The following is a 23,434-nucleotide window of genomic DNA, read 5'->3' as shown; positions in this document are numbered from 1 at the left end:
ACTTGTATTTGATGAAGACTTCAAGAGAGCAGACAAAAGCTGGAGCTTTGAGAACCTTGTAACAAGACTTATTTTATAGACTTTCACTCTAAGCACAGCATCTTGTATCTACTCACATGCGGCTCTTTCTTTGCACTAACTTGAGTAACCAATATATTGGTAAGTAACCAAAATCTAACAAATTACATTGCTATGTTAAGTGCTGAGTTAATACTTAAATTCTTCAGTGGAGCCATAACTATTCTCGGAGTTCAAATACATGTTCATCAATGACCATTAACTTGCAATTTTTACTTGAGTACATGTCAGTCATTTTCATGTTCATTCCCTAGAAAGTTAGTGACAGCTATCCTTTAATCTTTGCACAATCTATCAACATTTGAAGAACAGGTGGTGCATAATCAAAGAACAGTATTTCTAGAGAGCCAATAGACAATCTTGTGAAAAGTTTTGTGTATTTAGTGTCTGATTAGTGCTGTGCTTCCTTTCCTTCTTATTGGCCGAGTTGCTTTATTTGGCACAAAATTGTTAGATGCTTATGGCTGAAAGTATTGTGAAAACATAAAATTTTGAGGATTATCATAGGTTCAAACAGGAAGTCATGAGGTATACTTTTTCAAACTTTTAATATGCACTAGACTCAGATACTCAGCTCGTCCTTTCAGAAATCTATGTTCTATTGTTGTTTGTTCTTCTTGTTAATTGAGATTTTTCCACCAAGCATTTTCTTTCTTCCTCTGTTTGTCTTCTATTCTTAAAACTATCTCTACAGCATACTTGACTACTTCTAGCTTAGCAGGATTTTAACCTAAAATGCTTTGCTGTTGTGAAGCCCTGACAGGCTGCAGTTCTGTGAAGCAACATGGTTCCTCTTGTCAGTTAAGTACATAAGCTTGGTGACCCTGTCTTTGCACAAGAGAAACAGTCTGAGCACTGTACACTGTCACTTGACCTTAGAGTTAATGTGTGTAAACTGATGTAACATAAATGGCATGAGTAGACAGGTCCTACGAGATTTGTATCATGCATTACCTGCTCTCGGGCTGCATAGGGAGTGCTAGTACTTCATAGAAGCTCCATTTCATTAGACACTGAAATGTTAAGTGAAAGCAACTTCTGTGAAAATTTTTACTATTCAAGAGAGTACTTCAATAGGTACTACTGAAATAAAGAGGTTACTGTATGTGGAAAAGAATACGTAGAAAGTTGGGACTGTTATGAATTTCCATTAACTAAAATTGAAGGTTTAAATAAAACTGACTAAGGTAAATCTTGAACTTGTTCTTATTTCAACATAAATCACAGACTGGGGGGGGGGGAGGAAAGCTATTCTTTCTAGTTTTCTACTCCTAATTCAAACTGAATGGAATTAAATGATTTATAAACTCCTTAAGTTCTGCATTTCATGCACTACCCTTCTGTACATTCAGTCACTTTTATATATATTACACAGCAGCTGTCTGTGCTTCCTGTTGGATGTTGCAAGGCTTGTATGTGTTACCTAGATTACAGGAGTGGTACAAAAGATTAGAATTGACATGCTTACCCACAAACTACACTGGCAGACCACAAGACACCTCTGGAGACAAAAGCAAGTGGTTTCCAGTCTTACAGACTTTGTGATTTAGGACTGAAGTACTTAAGTTTAAATTGTATTTCAAGTGAAACTTTGTAAAATTTGTCATACTGCTCACTGATTTAATGGTTTGTTTTGCTCTTAAACTTCAGTTTGTTCTTTCTATTACAGCATTTTAAATGTGGGTTTGCTTTAATCTTATGACAGTTCTCATATTAGGAGCTAAATTCTGCCTAACATGTATTCAAATCCACAAAAGCAAGAAGCCTCTACAATTTAGGATTGTGGAGCGTTATTCCATAAGGTATGACTCTTCTGTGTATTGGCTGTCTCCACTAGGAAGCAGCTTTATGAAGAGGAGCAGCAACATATAGAAACTTAGCGCTTCTTTCACTTAGCATGCATTTTTTCCTTAGAAAAGCAGGAATATAGATATTGAAGATAACACTTTAAAATGCATTTTTAACAATGGTTTCCTATACTTGGGGGATACAGTAGTTTTTATCTTGCAACAGTTAAGAATTCTCACATCTCAGTGATGCTTTTTTCTCTTTTTGACAAATTATTTGGTATTTTTCACATATTAAATATTCTTTATAATCCTGGTACCTTTTGATCTATATTCTGAGGTAGAAATTATTTCTAGATAAAAGGCTTCAAAGCTCTGTACAGTCATGGAGACTAGTGGAGGAGAGAATGTGGTTTCTGGTAACTTATCTGCAACTTTTGTCTTAGATTTGAGGAGAGCTTTCAAAGATGTTTCTATTTAATATCTCTTACCATTCCAGGGGATACAAAAAACTGAGCTAAGGCTGGACTGAATTAATGCTAAAAGCATAATAAACACAAAATTATCATGGAAGAAAACTGAAGCAAAATAGCAAGTTTTGAACTAAACTGACTTGTTTGTGCCCTTCCTTTTGCTTCTCATACTGTTCTAGCTGTTCTCACCTTCAGCAGCCAGCACAATTTGTGACTCTGAGGAGGAGGTTCAGCTGATTTCTACTCACTGACTTCTGGTGTCTAGATAAGATTATTAAATTGAAATGGTTGGGGTTTTTTCCTTCAAGGAATTTTGAAGGGGGGGTATATATTAAAATATTCAGACTGTAAGTAGGATTAAGAAGATGGGCAGGGAGCTTTTTTTCACTTTTCTTCCAGTGCAAGAATTAGAATCTTCAAATGAAACTGGAGTTGTGTTAAAAATACACTAGAAGATATGATATTTGCAAATCTAGAAGATGAAATTCTTTACATTGAAAATTGTTGCTACAAACTAGAATTCATGCTAATACAGATTGGAAAAAAATAACCACCTAAGTTTGTAGAGGGAGGGAGAAATATCCCTGGAGATGTGCAGATTTATAACTGAAAAATTGGCTCCTTGCTGGCATTTGGGAAGAACATTCTGGGGAAGTACCACTACATATCTGCCTATCATGTTTTTTTCCCAGGCATCTGCTAGTGACCAATGTCAGAGACAGAATATGGAGCTAATTTTCCCCTAACTGTTCCTCTGTAATGATTGTTTTCTAATATGCAAGTCTTCTGCATGTGTTCTTGGTATTTGAATGAAAAACAAAATCCTGATGTTATTGTGGCACATTGTTCCTACCAACAGTTAGAAAACTCCCTGGCAACTACCTGTGTTAACAGTATTTCCGCATGGCTGATGGAAAAGAACAAGATGGCAGATGACTGGAGCATAATTATTCTGCCAAAATATTTTCTTGAGGCTTTTAAAAAGTTATTGTAATTTCAAGTTAAATTCTGATGGTTAAATTCTTACATATTGACAATGCAGAAAAGGGGGAATTTTTAAAGTTTCCCATTTTCAGGATCTGATAACTTGATAGCTATTAAAATAAGTAGTAACCACTGGGTTAGTACTCTTTTTCCACATACATATAGTTCATCTAGGCATGGATCTGATATTATGTTTTAGGAACCTAATGCAGTCAGTAAGATTCTGATACAGGTGTTATCTCATGGTCTGGTCTTGCTCCTGGTGAACTAACATTTTAAGATTGGCTTAATGAAAAGAGATATAAATTTGGAGATTAAATACTATGCTTTTAAAAGATTTTGCTTCTATAAATAAAATTCAAAACACTTTAAGTAATTACTTTGAGCATAAATAATGCATAAGTTACGATGAAAGGAGTAATCAGTAATAGGGCTGAATTAGGGATACATTTTGCAACTTGGGTTACCTTTCTAGGCTTTCACTGCTGAAACTAAAATGGAGAAGGGAAAGTAAACTGGCCACCAGTGTGAAGGATAAAAAAAAATCCACCTGTGTAGGCCACACAATACAGTATCTAAATAAAATGTAATGCATTCTGGTACACAGGAGGAAAGTTTAAACCATGTTAACAGTTTGTTGATCTTAAATACCATAAACTCGTATGGTAGGCAGGTTGTGTTTAAAAGCTGCCAAATTATTTCCTCTTTGTGTTTTTTTTGTTTGTTTTTTTAATTATTAGCTAATAATCTTAAATCAGTATGGTGCATTGAGTGTTTCTGGTCCCCAGCAGAGTTTAGTCCAAGTTGTGAGATGAGGGAGTATCTTTACAAGCAGCTAAATTATGACTTCTGCATTGGACATGGATGAACACAAAATGATGCTGCTTTTCTGTGGCTTACTGGAGTAGCACAAGATGGGCTGGATGCTTCTAAGCAGCATTCCTAGCTCTGGTTTGTCTCACAATAATAGCAGCTGGGCTTGATGGTGGGTTACCAGCAGGAAGCATTATTCCTTTCCTCTGTTAATTTTGTTAGTAAGCTTCCCTTTAGCCAAATTCAGTGCTTACTAAATGAAAAGATTGTATCTGAAGCACTAGACTACAATCAGAAGCTGAGTAAGTAACTTTGAGCTTCATCCTGCTGTATTTGGCCTGCTGTTGTCTGAGTACTTGGTTTGGATGTGTCTATGCATGTGTGGGTTTGTCTTTTAAGTATCTTTTAAAGCTATGACTGAGTTGAACATAGCTTTGCATGATGGAGATAGGAGAATTAACTAGGGAAAGTGAATTGTAGTTAAATTTCAGCCTACTAGATTTTTTATTAAGTTCTCCTCTGAAGATATTTATAGAGTGGTGGCTAGCAGAAGATCAGATTTATCAACATTTAGATATTTTAGAAACAGAAATAGGTAATTTCTTTCATCGGAACTAAGGAGAGAACAGTAAGTCCAAAAAGGCCTATTACTCCCTCTGTAAAATATACAATTAAATATAATGCTTTTCCACTCAGTCTCTTGCCAACTTTTCTTTCTCCCCTTTCTTCTGGCAGGAGTGCACTATTTACTTTCCATGTAGTACAGGCAGATGTATATTTGTCTCTTGGCAATTGTCATTTTACTTGTTTGCCTTCATAAAACCAGCTAATCTTTGTGGGATTTATTTCACTCAGTTTTTACATCATTCTCACTAAAACTGTAATCTTTGCTAAAAGTACTTATATTAACTCTTGCAAAGCACTTATTTCTCAATGTTAACTAGAACCACACTAACATCTTCTAACAATTAGCTTTTCTAGACAAATGCCTTCAAAATATGTGGTGCTCTATAAATGTTTTCTTACTTGATAAGAAATGTTGTCCCTGAAAGGAAATATGTTAGCCCTCAGATTTACAAAGTAAGCATTTCAACTTGTGGTGGAAGTTTATAGGACAATAAATCATGTTCTTTTCTTTTACCATATCTTGCAAGCACAGTTGGATAAGAGACCATCAGATCTTTCCCTCCCCACAAGTAAAGTTCTTGCAAGGCTGCTGGACAGCTAAAAATGTAGTTGCTTTACTAGTACGTGTCAAAGTTACAGAGCCTCTGAGCTGGCAGTCTGATTTAAGTGGTTGTGGTCAGTCTGAGGAACCTGTGATGTGATAAGATAGCATTTGTGAGGTCATGTGGTTTGCAAACACCCAATCTAATGCAGCAGCTTTGTCTACACAGGATAGTTAAATATATACTGTATGCTTGAGAAAAGCGAATTGCTTTATTCCTTTTATTCAGCTTAATCTTGAGAGTCAGATGTTATACTGGCTAGATAATACCAAGATTGTTGCAGAAGTGTCAGATTGAACAGATTGGTAGTCTTAATTCTCCAATAACTTTCTCCAATTTAGTTGCCCTTAAAAAAAAAAATTGCCTTAGAAACTGTCTGGCTTAACTAAGGCAGAAGTGTTATTGCACAGTGCAATTCCTGAATATTTTATGAACATCAGTTGCTTCAATAATTTTGAATGGGTATAATTAGCACAGACATGTTACACTTGCCCAGAAAGGTAGGATTGATTCTGTAATTATGATACTCCATTTCACAAATCTTTGGCCACAAACTCCATCTTAGCGTCAGATTAAGGTTGATTCCTTTCCCTTCCCCCCAGTAACAACACCATCAGCAAAATACTTTTGTCTCTCATGAGAGTGAAGGAAAGCTCTAAATGTGGAGTGTAACCAGGACAGTGATATAGTCTGTCCTCAAACACAAGAGAAGTGACTTTGTTCACTTTGATGAGAGCAGCAGTTTTAGGTATGAATCTTAACTGTTTCACTGCCGCTACTGACAGATTAGATTCAATGATAAAATAAAAGATTGGTGACTGTTCTCTTTACAAACATTTCTGCTTTTTTTGGTTGTTTTTTTTTGTTTGTTTTTCTGACTGTATCCTACTGTCTTGCTGAGCAATAGACTAGTTCTTGATTGCAGCACTAGAGATTAAAACAGCTAGCTATACTTAACTATACTAAGCCCCTGTTCAGAGTTTGTCTGGATTGCCAAAGAAAGTAAACTGATTATAACATTTTTAATTATCATGGAAATGATGTTATTCTGAGTGCTCAACTGTGTGGCCTATCTGCTGTACTTACCAGAGGTATGTCAGGGTATATCCTATGTTTTTGTCTATAAATCAAGTTGTGGGGATTGAAGAGTGGAGGGATTGAGATTCTACTGATTTTAAACTGTGTATAGTTGTTTCTTGCAAAATTTTGTGTTAGCAACAATCTATGCGAGGAACAAGCTCAGAAGAGGAATGCTATATATTAGCTTGTAATATGGCTGTAGAAATGTATCTGAATATAAGTGGGGCAAACAGTGGAAATGTGGTGGAAACCTCTCCTAAAATTATGTTGTCATTCTCAGAATGGCAACCAGCACAGACAGAAGTAATTTCTGCAATCAGAGGCAGAAATAAATGTTACTTAGTCTATTTTAAAATGCTGAGTTTAACTCCTGCTTTAAAAGGATGGAGTAAAAGTGTGAAATTATCATTTCCTGTAACTGTTGCCTATAATGGGTAATTTTCAGTCTCTGTATCAGCCAGTACGTTCTAGTCAATGTGCGAGGTTTCAGAAACTTTTGTATTTATAGATGTATGCTCTAGGGAGAAGAAAAATTTATATTTAGGTTGTTCATTGGATATAATACTTGCAGCACACTCAGTGTGATCATGCTGCTGTTATAAAATATTTTTGTTGCCGTGTCCTCTCTCCAAATAAACACTTTCATTAGAACTTCTTTTAGGAAGAGTTTCTGGGAAATTTCCTTCCACCTACTACCTAGCTATTTATAGAAACTTCCTAGGGTCAAGTCAGCTTAGAACGTTTTTGGAAATGCATACAATCTCACTACAACAACATTGTCAAATCTTAGAAAATTTCCCTCAATAGATAAAATCTGACTTAAAGTTACCAAAGACTGATTTCTTTTGAGAACTGTTTCAGAGTAGGGTACTTCCTTAGCTCTGTTGCTATTTCAATTGCATATTTGATACAGAACTTCAAAGTTTAATTTGACTATACAGCACTAGATCAAAACCAGATTCATTAACCATATAGTGCAGTGATCAAAAAGTCATGACCTCCCATTGATCGCTTTATTGGTTTCCTGTTCTGATTCACTGGAAACCTTCTGGTCTGAACACTTGTTGCTAGTTTTAATCTTTGTCACGTTTACAATACAGCAGACCCGTCTATGGTAAAACTGATATACAACATGCATTTAACATCGTATTTCCTTTTGGCTCAAGTGCTCCTTAAAAGATAATGTTGCAAGAACACTATTTCTAAAAACTTAAGTCAGGATATGTGAGAGTATATTCAGAGCAATATGAAAGAAAATGGACAACTGGAGAGAAGTTTACTTTTAATGCATTAAAACTATTTCATAGATTTTATTTAGACTTTCTGACATCTGTAGGGATTTTGTAAAGCATTTTGTATTATTGTGAGACTGAATATTACTTAGAAAAGCTGGCAATATAAAACAGAGTCTAAATATTTTAAATGCTATTAAAAAACCCAGAAGTCTGAAATGACTCAGTCTTGGAAATTTCTTGCTGCTCTTCTGCTTTTCACTTACGACACACTGCAATGGTTTGAACTCTGTCGAATGATATGGTCAGCAAAGTTCATTTGAGAAGTATTTCAGGTTGTATACCAGTCTGTTACTTTGTTACTTTAGGTTACCCCTTTTAAAGTTAAGAGTTCCAAAACCAAATATAATTATTTCCTTAAATAGGATAATTTAGTAGTTAATCACATACATGAGCTTGGATTTGGAAAGTTAGTGATAAATGGGGCAGATTCATGTAGTGTTATAATACCTCATGACCGTTGCTTTTAATCCCACTATAGCTGACAAAAAAAAACAACAACAACAAAACACACACACACAAAAAAACCCCACACAAAACAAAAAACCCACCAAAAGAAAACAAAACCAAAATCTCACTCTGGAGACCCTTTGGGTTTCTATCTTTTAAGAATAGCAGCCATACTGGTATAACAAAAAAAGCAGCCTAGGTCTGTTTAGGTGTATAATACTGTCTTTCACTGCTGTTGTGGTTTGGGCCCCTCGTAGGCTTACCAAGTTTAATACTTGCTCTGACTTGGTCGGCTTCTGCTGCTAGTTTCAAGGTGTTTTGTTGCAATTGCTGTAACAAGTGGATAGACCATACTGCAACTATATTAGATTGAATTCAATCTGTGAATTCAAGAAACAGTTGTACTGTTTTGACATACAGTTGATCAAGAAGTTCAGACACGTAAGAGACCCTGCAGACAACTGAGTATCGACAGATGCAGTCTTCCTACCATTAAGTTATGCAAATCAGACTTCTTTTAATGTTTCTACCATACTGAAAGTAATACAGAATTTTCTCTATCTGCTGCTTTCTGCTTGTTCTAAAAATCCTAACAAATCTAATGAATTTTTCCTCAAAGATGCATTTTATTATACTTCAAAATAAGGAGCTAAATACTCCACCAAGTCTTCTAAGAATTTTTGTCAGCTGATTTTTATCTAGGTATGATGATTATAAGGCAGATGAGGTAATGCTAGCAGGAAGCAAATACAGCTCAGAACTCCTCCATACACAGAGGAGTTAGTTTTCTTTAGGGAAATATTTTATAGTTTATATTCTTTAAAAATACTATGTTATAGAAACCACTAAACTTGTGCTATTATAGAATCATTAACTCTTATCAGGGTTTGTTGTTTGTGCAAGTTTCCTGTTTCAGTCATGCTAAACTAAGTCCCAAATAAGCTGTCAAATGTGCTAAGGTTGAGCCTGCACTGTCTTGAGTACACTGGAGTGCAGCTTTTCTCTTCCCACAGGGATATCCTACAGGGACTGGCTAACAGCTTCATTTCAAAGGTCATTGCTAGACTCCCTAAAAACTGCCATTTTGTTTATCTGACTGAAACTTCTGGGTGAAAATTTTTAGATGAGGAAATTGTTTTCCACATTTAAAAGATATAAAAGACACAACTATGTATTTTTTTAAAAAGCCTCCATCTTAAATTAAATGTTTAATTGTGATTTATTAACTAAGCAAAGGAAGCAATTTTGCAGATTTTGAAATGCTCTCACTGCATGTTATTTGTAAGCATGATCAAGACATTTCCTGTTTTCTTAAGTCATGGTACCTAATACACTGGATTTTTTAGGTTTTTTTAAATAGCAATTTCAGTTTGCTTTATTTTGCTGAACTAGTCTAATTTGTTAAATTAGACTCGGGTTAGACTCCTGAGTACTGCCTTACAAACATCACTTTTGGGGACGGGGGGAAGGCAAAAACAAAGACAAATCATGAAGGCATGTAAAAGTGATTCCAATTTGCTAAACCCCAAATTTATGTCAAACCCACCCACACTTCAGGCTAACTTTCATGTTTGTACTTTAGGTGGACTACAAGGGAAAAGAATTTATTTTTTTTTCCCATGCTAATATTGTAGTAAAGCTTTCCTGAAACTTTTCCAGAGTTTTGAAATGCTTTTTTAATGTGTTTGCTTTCTTCCTTATTTCCATGACTCTTCAGCAATGCATTAAAATGCATTGAACAACTTGATTTCAACAAAATCCAGCTAATTTGCTAGGATTATTTTCAATTTTGACACAAAATGAAATCTTGGGAAAAGAAGCAGTAAAGAGAACGGCATAGTAATGCTTCCTATCTGAGAATATAACTGTCTATTGCATCAATTTCTAAATTAGATCTTGAGCTGAAGCAGCACATCTTTAGGAAATCTGAGAAGACTTGAAGTTGTTCTGGAAGAGTTTTGATCTTAACATTTTAAATTAAAATGGAAACAATAAGGACAACTGTGTGAAAGCAATAAATGAAGATGTAACCTATTTCCTGAATTTCTCTAGTAAGGGTATCTTTGTTGGAGATCTCTTCCATGTCTGCCTCACAATGAAAGGAAAAGATGGTTCATTGTGATTTCTGCTCCTGCACACTTTTTTTTTAACATATTCCTTGCTTATCTTTTGAGATCTACATAATGTATTCTAATTCAGCTTTTAAATCTGAAGAAGTACATTCCATAGGAGAAATGAAAATGGATTTGGTAAGAGATGGCAATAGCTATCTCTGCAGATTTTCATATGAATTTCAGGGAAGATAAGCTCATTCATCCCCTCTCAGCTATTCTCTTTCAAATACTGAGTCTGTATTATTAGAGCTTCTTCCTTAGGAGAGACAACAGTGATAAGGTAATAGGAATAAGCAGGCTCAATCCAGCTTCTGTTCAGTCTGGTTGGTTTGGGCTTCTTGAATCTTCAATAATTTCCAAGCATGACCCTTTCATGGCTGTTAGATACAAGTTAATAATCATAATCATGGCTGCATTCACACCTATGGCTTTAGAAAACAACCTTAATATTAACTAAAATGAAACAGGAAATGCGCTGACACTGAAATAAAAGCCACAACTTTGAGCTTTGTCCTAAAACAGTTATAAAGATAACACATTTCTAATGTAACATATATTTTTCAATTTTATTTTTAAATTTGTTAGAGAATGTGTCACTGTTTCTAAACAAAGAATGTTGTTGTATTATATGCAATGTGTTGGTGACTTATTTTACACATAATCCTGAGGTCTATACAGGTTGTTAGGAAGCTCTCAAAAGACCATCCTCTGCCTTTTGCATATGATCCATGTGTTTGGGTAAAAATTGTTTCATGCTTGAGGAAAATTACAAATGTCTTTAAAGTCAGTTTGGTTTTGCATTAATTTTTTTCTTTATTGCAGGATATGTTAAGCCACACTTAAGTTCTTTTTAAAAAGATCTCAGATTTTTCAAAGCTCAATAAGCAATGGATTTCATTAAAATGCTCTGAAATAATTCTGTCACAATGCATGCCTAGCAGGCCTTTTCATATAAGGAAGCTGATTCTTTTAGAGAACTTTAGAAACCCCATTTGCATTGTAGCTGTACAGCCATTAAACTTGCTAAGAATTGTTTTAAAAGATGGTCGCTAATATTAGTTTCTGCAACTATTTTTTTAGCTAATGATGTCTCTGTTTGTGCAGTGCTTATGTTGTGATGGTTTCAGTATGAATGCAGCTCACCATGGAAGTAAACTGTGTATTTTAAAAGGCTTCAGAGAGCTTAAGATACCTAAGGACTTGCTTGTGTTCATGGAAGTGAGAAGGTAGCATGAAAATGAAGAATGTCTTTAAACTCACAAGCTTGCAACCTTAGTGTTGTTCATTCCTTTTGTGTATGCATGTGCAGAAATGCTTCTGCATTGTAGTACCTACTAGACATAATATTTGTCTGGATTGATATTTGTCTGCCAAATAACTTATTTTCCATTAATTCAGTCTGAGATGCTGTCACCACTTCATTTTCTGAGATACGCATTTTTCCAAAAGAAGTTACTGGGAACTTTTTTTAAAGAAGTATAGTGTATTAGTGTATGTCTTAAAGGAGAACCATCTTGTCACAACTGGAGAGGGTCAGTAGTAAGTAGCAGTCAACTGTTACATATGGTAAGGGATCCCATTAGATACTGTGGACCATTCATGTCAGGATTTTTTAAGAACACAAATTACTTGCCTTTATTTATAACTTAATAGGTCATAATGGATGTTCTTTATTGGCTTGTGATTAGATTTTGACTTCTGAATCTCTTTTCATCTTGCCAAGTTGACAGTGTTTTTCTGAATCATAGATCAGGTATTTGAGAATGCTTATAACTTTTTCTCTTCAGCTAAACACGTTAAATCCTACTTTCAGCAACTTTGTAGTTTTCCTTTGAATCATGTTTGTTTTTTAAGCAGAAAATCTTACTAAGAATTCCTAATGTTATTAAGATGGAGACAAAGAGGGAACTCTTATTTTTTTAGATTCCTCTTGCTATAAGTAAAAGCACTGAGAATTCAGTATCTTTATTCTTTAAACAAAAACACTGCCTTCTGGTGAAAACAATTTCATTCACCCAAGACACTGGACTTATTTTTATCATATTTTTATCTCACTTGTGTATTGCTTGTTTACCTACTGTGAGTAGATTGAATGAATATTTATTGGCCAGCTTTGTTAAAATTCTTCTTTACTTCAGAATTGAGTAGATTCCAAGGATTAGTCACTGAAGCCTTTTAAAGGGAGAAGAAACTAACATTCTAGTTTTACTTGTTTCCACCACTGAATTCCTAGCTTTAAAAAAACCCACAAACCTCACAGGTTAAAACACAAAATGCCTCACAGAGTTTAAGTAGAACTCTCTTTCACAAAGTCCCACTTGAAAATTCGATGTATGATGTCCACTTAAAAAACAAAGGGGCTTAGAAACACAACTTGTTTGCAACTGACTAGCACCCTTCCAAGTATTCTGTGATTCTGTGATTCTGTGATTTACCATGGAAGAACATTTGAATTGTACTAAAACTTCTACATTTCTCTTTACTGTCTCTCCTTCATGCCTGGCTTGATGAGGCAGTCAGCATCAGGTAAGAAAGTTTATTCTGAGGTTCAACGATCTGATTGTTAGATTTTTTTCAGCTCTTCTGAATTTGTGAAAGTACACTGTTACCTGTTAAAGAGTATGTACAATTAAAGTATTTTCATGTGTTGACCTATAGAACATTCACTTTGTCTTTAAATTCTTTAGGCACAAGAAAGTATATAAATGCAAACATTAAGATTCTGGTTTTGATTCAGCTGGCTTTTGAAGGGATGACAACATACATTTTGGTCTTATAATGTTATTAACCCTTTGAAACGTCCTAGAGACTAAATTAATAAGCTGTAGTGAAAACTGGGTTGAAGCTGTAGTCATCTAGACAATATGACCTGGATTTGAGAATTAAAAGCAAAATGTGGGTTTGTCAGACCTCTTTTTTTACAGATGTGATGAGATTTGAGATTCTTGCAAAACTAAAGCGGTAAGAAACAGATGAGGTTCATTTGAATGTCACTTGTCAGGGTAAAAGAGTCTAGTTCCCTTCACATGGAGGGCCACGCTCTAAACTGAAAGGCTTTAACCAATAATGGCTCTTTGTACAAAAGAGAATAAAAGTGACAGATCCTGAGGTCCGTACTCTGCAAGAAAAAGGGCTGTTCTTTTTCCTTCAGGTGGAATGATAAGGACAGAGTTATAACTAGAGTTTGCAGGTGGTGGTGTTTGGGTCAGGAGCACATGCTTCAACCCTCTCCACAAGTCCTTAGTTGGAATTCCCATTCTCTTTATACACTTGGCTACACAAACTACAAGATTTTGGTATAATACTTTACTTCCTACTTTAATCTTTCTCTGTGTTCAAATAAAACTCTGATGGCAAGAATCTCAAGGAATCTGTCTTTAAAAAGTGACATATGATCTTCAATGTGAATAAGGTAATTAATTGATTGCAAAATCTAAGCCATACCTACACAATGGCAAACACAGAATTAGTAGTTAAAAATCAGGAAAGATATTTTTGAGTTGTTGCCTAGAGTTCTCTGACATTATTGGGGCTCAGTGTGTGCAAAGTTAGGCATCAATGGGAGTACATTAAAAACAAAATAAAGGTTTTTATATTGCCACTACAAAACTTTGGTGCACGGCTGTTCTCTACACCTCTAGATGAATGTAGAGAGTTTAAAGAAGGTCTGTAGGGAAGTTAAAGGGCAACTAAAATTATCAGTGATCTTGAGTACTGCCTGTCTGTGGGAGGCTGACAAAGCTTGGGACTCATCTGTTTGAGAGAAGTCTGGGGGAGGCATTATGATGTAAGTTTCAGTATAATGACTGAAGAACTGCTTCTCAACACTGGTTCCTGCATTACTAGAATTTGAGGGCAATTCCTGAAAAAAGGAGGAATTAGTTTAAAACAATTAAATGGATTTCTGAAACTTAGTGCTAGAGAAAGCTGTGGAGGTAGACAGCAAAATAAAAAAAATCAGTCATGGACAACTGGTCTATAAATGAATGCTGAAAGAGCTAGGAAGATGTGCTTTTATCTCCCACAACAGTTTCTGGACAAGTGAGTGAGGGCTTGGGAATGTGAAGGCAATGGATTGCAAAAACTGGTTATTCACATGGTGATACATGGTTTACATTTAATGTAAAGGCATTTAATTACAGCATAAATATTTTTAACAAGTTCAGTAATTTTGGCAAGTAGAAAGTATTTCAATTTCTCAAACTCAAAATGGCTGCCAGAAGAACAGTATATGCATCCCACTGCCCATGCTTTTCACACATCACTGAACTGTAATCTCTCTCAGGTTGGAAGGGACCCTGGGAGGCATGTAGGTCCAACTGTCTGCTCAAAACAGGATCAACACTGAATTCAAAGCAAGTTGCTTAGGGCTTCGTCAATTGTATGTTGAAACCCACTAAGGACATACAGCCTCCAGTCTCTTTAACAATCTATTCTAATTCTTAACTTGCTTTGCAACAGTTATTTTCCCCTCCTATTCAAACACAACCTTGTGTTCTGTGTTATGGTCACTGTCTCTTCTCCCACCATGCATTTCAGTAAAGAGCTAGTTCACTGTTGTCTTAAGATATAAGGTCCTGCCCCATAACTGTCTTGGTGCTTCTCCACTGAACCTACTTTTTGGTATTTTGTAATGAGGAAGGAGTGAGTTAGCAAGTGCAGAATAGGACAGATGCAATCTGACCAGTGCCAAGTAAGAATCTGTTCTGGAACTGTATGACCATGCATAGACTTGTTGCATATATTCTCTACAGTATGCTCATGTTTCTTCCTAGAAGCTTCTGTTCCCCCTGAATGTGAGGAGTAAAGGGCAGGCAAGTGTACAGCTGCAGGTCAAAATAAGTGTTTCTAGAAGGTCACAAGATTGTTCATCCTTTTATTAGAATAACAAAAGATAACATGCTGTTTTCCCAGACTAACTTCGGGAATTGGCAGAGGCTGTGCCTATTCATGGTTTTTTCACCAACAGCATTTTCCAGGCTCTCACTTGGTGTTAGTAAAGACTAAAGCCTAAGACCGTGAAGCCATGATTTTGTTGTTACCTTAATACTTTATCTAAAGGTATTGTGTGTTGAAGTCTTCAGGAAAACAGTCGATGTCATTGGCTTGGCTTTCTGAATGTTCAAAACAACTAACCTTGAGTATCAGCTTTATAATTTCAGGTGAACCTATGACTTATATGCTTTTAAGTCTGCATAGTTAATTTCTTGAATATGAAATTTGTAGTCACTTGTACAGTGGAGCTTTTTTCTGTGGTGAGGGTGGAGAGAAATTGTTGGGTTTTGTTTTTCTGTGTTTTATTTTCTTAGTGACTAAAATTGATAGGTGTTTTGGAAACTTCATGCAGCAGCTAATCTGATTGTATTGCAGGGTATCTTTAGGGGTAGTATTTTTAAATAACACAATCTCTCTATGAGGCTTTCTGTGTCTAGGTATATAAGTTAGTAAAAAAATTTTATTCTAGATACATGTTACTTTCCATTACCTAGTATTTGGCATAAGCCAATTTCACTTACATCATGAATTATGCTGTGCAAGTGTGGAACTTTTTGTTTTGCTTGCCTTTACACAAGCATTTTCCTCATGAAAGAACTGCAGTCTGTGTCTGAAGAAAATGCAAAAAACTAACATTAATATGTGTAGTTACAACCAAGGTTTAGATCTACAGGATGTACCCATATTCCTGTCAAGGATATTTTGATATACATTAAAAGCTGGAGCTTTTACATGCTCTGAACATTTGATTTGATGGCATCTAGCATGGATTGACTTGTGATCTTTTTTCAACGCCTTTTTTGTTCTCATCTTTTGCACAAGCCTATAGTAAGTACAGGGATTCCTTCTTCCCCAAGTGGACAGGTAAAATTTTCTATTGGTGTTAATAGCAAGGACCTACATGCACTTTATCAAAGTGAACATTCCTTCAGATTTCTGTGTAAATAAGTTTTTCAGGCTTTTTTCTTCTTTGTATTTTCCAGGTCTCTGCTACTGTGAGAAGTCACTTATAAAATAACACTTGGTGCATCTTCCTTTTTAAGCTTCCAGAGTGACATTAGGAAGTTTCTGTAATGCATTTTTAATGTTGTTCTTCATCCTTAGGGTTTTTATCTTAATACTTGGACTGTCAAACTGACCCTGAGGTAGTTGCTACTAACAGCTAGCAAAAGTGAAATTCTAAAAAAAGTCTGGAATGTCTTTCAACAGTTGCAGTTATTTTCGCTAAATTAATGGGGGACTTGCCAGACTTCAGACCTTTAGGTTTTACTTCTGAATAACTTGAATGCATGGTTGTAATAGTTTATCACTCTACGGTGCATTTTTCAGTGCATTTTTAATTAAAATCTGTCCATGGCCTGACAATTTTTGTCTTGTTTGATGTTTTCTTAAAATTGGAACTACAGGCTCTTTCTGCCATACAAACATGCTTCTTGATCTGAAACATCATTGGGTCTGAACTAGATAATGAAAAGATGCTCAGTCTTGCAGTGTAGACAGAACCAAGCATGTTCTGGTGGTTTTTTTTTTTCTATGACTGCATGAAACTGACAATATTCACTTGGGACCTTGCTCTTTGGGATTGTAGGAGAGCTTTTCTCCAATGAGAAGTTAAGTGATAAGGGAAAGAATGGAGCTGTAAAAGAAAGATGTGAAAGCCAAAAGTGTTGTCAAAACAAATAGGCCACTCTAGAAAACTCTAGAAAACTATCAACCATCCTTGTGGGGGGATACTAAAGACACAGGAAAAAGCTTGGAGGAATCTGTCATAAGTGATTATAGGAACCTTGATTATTAAGTCTTAAAACTGAAATACTCTGGGGGTGGAAGGAGAATTTTGGAAAATACCAAGTACTGTTGAAGACATTCTCTCAAGGTCTTTGCTTGGCCAGACAGGAATGAGAAGTCACTTTTTCTGATTGCAGATGAGTTTCACAGTAATCATCAAATGTGCTGCTTCTAGATCATAGACTCATAGATCTAGCATTTAATTTATTCCAGCAAATGTTTAATGAGACATTTATTGGAAATGTGGGGGTTTTTACTGCTGGACTTTTCAGCTCTGATTAACTGTTAACTTTTCCTTTTTCTAACAGATCAAATGTCTAAAAGGCCAGAGAGACTTCTCAGACCAACCCACTTTTGATGGGATTCACATTGTCAACCATTTCACAGGAGATGATGAATCATTTCATTCTTCTGATGAAGATTTTATAACTAACTCCATACAGGAGAGTGGTGTGACCTTTCATCTACACAGAAGGACTGGTCAGATGGCTTTAGATCACACAGTCATAGATAGCAGTGACAGTGATACTGAGGAAAGTGCCCTTCAGACTGAGAATTCAGACAAGATGCTTTCCAAGCAGAGAAGAATGGAATCTTACTCTACTACTGTGTGATTATCACTGTGACTAGCATTGAAGACTTTCATATTTCTCTAAGGGTGAAATTGTCAGATAACTGAAACTATACAGCAGTTGGTTTAGGTACCTATTGGATCTGGTTTGGCCTGTGATAAATATGTACTGTCTATCTGCCTTCTCTCTTTGCCAAATCTTGCTAATGACATACCATTGCCATAAAACAGGCTGGGAAGAAGTTGATGGATGACAGTTTTGACAGTATTACTGAATGTTCCTTCATTTAGAAACTCCAAATATATAATTTCTGTAATGCCTAAGAACCATTTTTGCTGTTCACGAACACAGGAATTATTTTCCTCAAAAGAAATTGCTCTTGTGCAATATTTTATGCTCTGAACAAATGTGTATGTTTTACATTGTTACCCATTTGTGATCAAGATGGATGCTAGTAAACCATCTGATCATGACATATAAATATATAAAACTATCTTATGCATCTCAATTATTATTTTTTTTTACTAAAGTTATTGGATACCCACAGAAGGCTTGAAAGAGGAGCCTTTATCTGTACTACTACATATATGCAGCTAATGGTCACTAATGTCATAAAGGTGTTTTTCACCATTTTCACTTAAATCTATGTGCATCTGCTTTTGATGTTGTTAAGTAATACCTGGTCTGAATATATTAATTACAATAATGTTTATTTTGTATATATTTATATATCTACACCAAGCTGAAAATGTACATTATACCATTTTATATGAGGAATGTAAATGTTGCAATATTACTGTCTCTGGTATTCTAATGGTAAAATTAATTCTGTATATATACACTAAAAATTAATTACTAAATAAAGGTAAAACACTAACTTTACATCAAGTTTCAGCCTAGCTATACTAACAGGTTCATGTTCTAAATGCTTGTTCAAAACACTATTGATTGAAATCTTTTACCTTCATATATATGTAATGAAAATAAATTTTTCATGATTTAACAAGGTTGCAGCATTTACTGTTTAGTCACTTCTAAGCTACCGCCCTTGGTTATTTGCTGGGTCTAGATTTGATTGGTAGTTCAAATAAGGTGAAGAATTATTCATGTCTTATAGTTAGAACTAATGAAGGCATGGTCAGTGCAGTACAAATATGCAAATTTAGTCATCTTAGTTTTATGCTGGAGAGCTACCTCTGAAATAAGCTACTGATCCAACTACAAAATAGCTGTGAATCACCAAAGCAGTAAGAGTTGAGCTGAGCATTCTGCTTTCACTCTGTGCTGAAAATTGAGATCCAGTAAAATGTCCCTAGCTCCTTGAGCAGAACAAAATATTAAACTATTGTCATATGAACACTCACCCTCTCAGACACATTCTACTCAAGAATATTCTTAATGGCAGCTATTATTGCCATCCTATGAAATTAAACCATCCTTAACACTTTATTTTCTAGCAATGTTTGCAACTGTTGTATTAATAAATAAAAAGCCATGCGTAAGTTGGTACTGATAGTCAGCACATATGTTAACTGCCTTTCTACCCACAAGAAGCAGTGTAGTTGTTTAAAATTGCAAAAGTGTGGAAGCATACTGCTGAATGCATCTGTTAGCCCTGCTGGGCATCTTTACTTGTATTCTGAGTGTGTGTTCAGAAAGAAACAGCATAACTGAGGGAATAAATGTTCAAAGAATGACAGGGAAGGCTGCATGGAAAATGCATTCTGAGCCTCTCAACAGTATCATCTGCTCAGGTACAATCTAATTTCAATCTTAAAACAGGGGGGTGAGAAATTCCAAGTTACCAATTTCTGCAACTCCTAACTTGTTTCAGTATTTCTGCAAAATTTCCTCACATCCTACCACTTAATACATAGTTCCCAGTTATAGCCTGTGGAAATTGCCATGTCTGAGGCAGGTTAGCTGAGTTTGATTCTGATAAGAGTTGAAAATTTTGTGTATGCAAAACCAAATCAAAAGCACTTTTGTTCACTAACAAGTATTAGTTGCCTTTTTTCCATCTAATAAGCATCTGGTAACTTATGTTTGCACCTGGGTAGTTGTTGCCCAAGAGGATAGGTGACAAATGTCTTGTTGCCTGTCATCAATACCAGCTGCAAGTCTCTCTTAAAGGTAATGTTCCGTAATAAGTGGCAGGAGCAAAATTCAGTTGGAGTGCCATAAAAATCCTGTCTGTTTGAACAGTGAAGTGTTATGATTTTGCAATAACTGCCTTACTGTGCAAGTGATAGCAAATGAGATTAGTTGGCAAGGGTTATTTCCTGAGCTTTTGTGGGTTTAAAGTATACTAATAGAATAAACAGTGACACTGAATAACAGCATAAATAAAAATATCAAGGGAAAAGTGACATTCCTTATGCAACCAACTGCGTCTCTTCTAGTGATGAATGTGAAGTACTGGACATGCTGCAATTTCAGAAGACTTAGTTACAGAATATTGCAGGAAGACAACCCAAGAGAAGCTGTTCAGAATCATCTTGTTTTTTCCACAACTATTCTGCCAAAAAATTAGACCAATCTCTTTGCCTGGGTGTAACTTGAATATGCACCAGAATAATGACAAATCAGCAGCAGCATTGATGACATTTACTGAAGTGTCAATAAAGCATATTAATTATAACAGAATTGTTAAGGTTGGAAGGGACCTTAAAGATCATCAAGTTCCAACCCCCCAAATTATGCTACACACCATGACCTTGCTAGCATGATCTTCTAAAAAACATTGCCATTCTCTTAGATTTGCTCTTACATGCAGGCTATAAAAGCTCAACGTGAATGTTAAAAGCATACAGTAGAGAAAGCACATAAATACGAAAATTCAAGATTCTTTAATATGTGAGTGCTGCAGCTGAGAAAACAGATGGAATAGAGAAGGGGGTGCCCTGCTATCTAAAGTTGCCATGTAAATTACATTTTATCTTTGGTAGTGAAAATAGTTCTGCTTTCTCAACCTGATAATCAAATGTCTTCACTAGCTAGAGAAGTCTCAATATTTGCATATTCTTATTTCTCTAGGCTAATGGAGTAAATGTTTTAGGACCTAATAGCATTTATTACTTAATCTCTTTTTATCTCAGTCATTTTACTTCACATTAGAAGTCTGTAACATTTGTGTACAATTGGAAACATGATTAGTTAGTATTAATTACATCTGTAAAGCTAAGAATTATGTATTACGTTCATGGCTCAACAACTACTTGCTCATTTTGGTTATGTTTTTTGACAATGTAGGTCCCATTTACATATCCACAAAGTATTTTCCACTAAATTCAATCAACTGTATGCACAATTTGCTATATTAATTAAAATAAATTGCTATGAAAGTGATTAAAGTAAGTATCCATATAGTGGTTTGCATAAATTTTACAAAACTTTGTAAATCTTGTACTATTGAACTTAGTACTCAGTTCTTTTATGGAACTGCAACACAAGGAATTGTGTTTTTAATGTAATCACTGTTCTACATCAGAGTCTATGCTAGCAGTTTAGTAAAATGTGATGCTTATACAACATATTGAAGCAAGAATGACCTAAATATATGTTAGTATAAAAATAGCCACATTTTAGACTGGATATGCTGCTAATTCCCTGTAAAGACTAAAAAAAAATGTTATTGTTCTGGGGGAAGGTAGAAAATAATGTAAAGTCCCCAGGAAAGCCATTAGGTTGGTCCTGGGGACTAAACTAAAAAAACAACCTATAAAATAGAAGTTAGTACAGTCTAAGTGGAAACGACTGCTATGTTTAATTATGCACTAGATTCTGACTTTGTATTGAGAGGGAAGAGGAAAGCAGTGTATCAACTAACATATTTCTGGATTTAATTAATTTTTGTTCTGTGAAACACTTTTATCAGTATAATTGCACCAAAGTAGCTCAAGATGTAAGAAAAACCAGTGAAATACACTTATGCAGTAGGCCACAGAACCAGAGATTCTCAATCATGAAATGAAAAGCACATAGTAATTTGACTTTCTACATAACCACTATACAGCATGAAGTTTTAGCTCAGTGGAGAAAACATGCTAATATATGCATGGCTATGCAAACATGGACACTGATTCACTAAGATACAACCACTAGATCCAAGATACAACAGCTTAACTCCCTCCCTTCCCAGAACTAAAACCTCATTTCACAATAATGAAAAAACCACAACAACAATATAGCATACTCTCAGAATTGTATACTGTTGTATAAGTGACTGAAATTTCTAGCATCTGCTATGAGAATTAAAATTCGTGAGACCATTTTGCATAATGTACATTCCATAATCCACTGAACCAACTTTTTTCTACTCATCATGGAGGTACGTTCTTGGTTCAGTCCCTCCTAAAACTGAAATCCCTCTTTTCATCCCAGCCTTCACCACCACAGCCTGCTGTCACTTTCCCTGTCCAGTTTGTGCTCACAGTGCTCACTACTTTTCAGTCTGCTTTGAGAGCAACAGAAGTTACTTTGGTTTCCTCAGGAATCATAAAAATTGCTATAAAAATCACTTATTAATGGCTCATGTATTTACAACAAGTTTATGCAACAAGAAGAAATGTAAATAAGCTAGTGACAAGATGCTGTGGGGGAAAAATAAAAAAATAAATTAAAAAAAAAAACAAACAATCAAAACCAACAACAAAACAAGGTATGTTAAAAATAAGTCTTTACAAAAAAGTTATAAAAAAAGAAAGGTGCTCTTCCCAACAGAATGCACAGTGCTACAAGTCCTTGCAGCTTCTCACTCATTCTGAGTGTGTTCTGGACAACTGTGATCTCAGGTTTTAACACTTTAAAGTGTGTATTTTGCTAGTTCCCTGCAGAATCACCCTCTTTGCTATCTTCTCCCAGTCCTGACTTCCACACACAAATTTCTTCTCCTTCCCAAAGTACCAAGCAGCTAACCTGTCAAATCCTGTTCTTCAAATCCTTTGTCCTGTGTCCAGAGTGTCTCATCACTTCTGAATATGAAGTTCTCATCTGCGACCCGTCACCTTTGGTGCCTTATCTGATGTCTTTGTAGCTCTAATGGTGACATCAGGCAGCAGCTGTGAACAGTGCAAGAAATTATATTGAGTAGCTCTTCAGTCTTAAGCACAACTACAACATCAACCCACCCTAGTTTAAACCTCTCATTTTATGTATTTCTTCCCCTTTTGTCACTATGGGGTAATGATTATATACTGACCATTGCATTCAACTGCATCTTAACAAGCTGTGATGTTTAACCCTGAATACCACACTCCCTTTGGGGGACCATTAGAGCAGCTCTGCTAAATCCCATCCCGAGACCCCATCGCCTACACTTCACATGAATTACATCCCTCCACCAGCCCAGGACCGTTGGCTTTTGGCTTTTGCACAATGGGATACAGAATGCTTGGTACTGGCACCCAGCTCCTGCCGTGTCACACAGTGACACCTGCATACTCCAGAGCATCCTACAGGTTACTTGAACTGCAGCACACGGGTCACACCGTACACCAAGAATAAGAGTTTCCTGCCCTCAGCTCTGTTCAGTGTGCTGTTACTACAGATACCAAGCTCCTCTGGGGATGGACGGAGCTTTGGGACAATGGCTGTCGGAGGCTAAGGAGTGGGAATGGCCCCCAGGCCCTACCTGTGCACTGCAGCACCTGCTGCACTTTTCCTTCACTGAGGCAGCAACACAGCGGTATTTCCGGGTTCCGAGACAAAACGCGTGACGGGCGAATTCCAGATAAAAAGGGCTAGAAGCGAAGTTCCGCCGCCGCCGGGCCCAGGCCCG

At 35.9% G+C, this 23,434-nt stretch overlaps 1 protein-coding gene across 1 annotated transcript in view; it reads left to right on the top strand.

Annotated features, from left to right (window-relative positions):
• The window catches only part of EVI5 (ecotropic viral integration site 5), a 70,062-nt gene extending 52,365 nt beyond the window's left edge, over positions 1 to 17,697 (top strand). Inside the window, exon 20 of the mRNA XM_010006625.1 lies at positions 17,392 to 17,697. Coding sequence (XP_010004927.1) covers positions 17,392 to 17,697 — 306 coding nt within the window. The remainder of the gene's footprint in view (positions 1 to 17,391) is intronic.
• Positions 17,698 to 23,434: the final 5,737 nt, after the last annotated feature.

The sequence above is a fragment of the Chaetura pelagica genome, unplaced genomic scaffold, assembly GCF_000747805.2.
Source record: "Chaetura pelagica isolate M959 unplaced genomic scaffold, ChaPel_1.0 scaffold69, whole genome shotgun sequence".
In the NCBI taxonomy this organism is placed as follows: domain Eukaryota; kingdom Metazoa; phylum Chordata; class Aves; order Apodiformes; family Apodidae; genus Chaetura; species Chaetura pelagica.
This window is presented reverse-complemented; position numbering and strand designations above follow the sequence as displayed.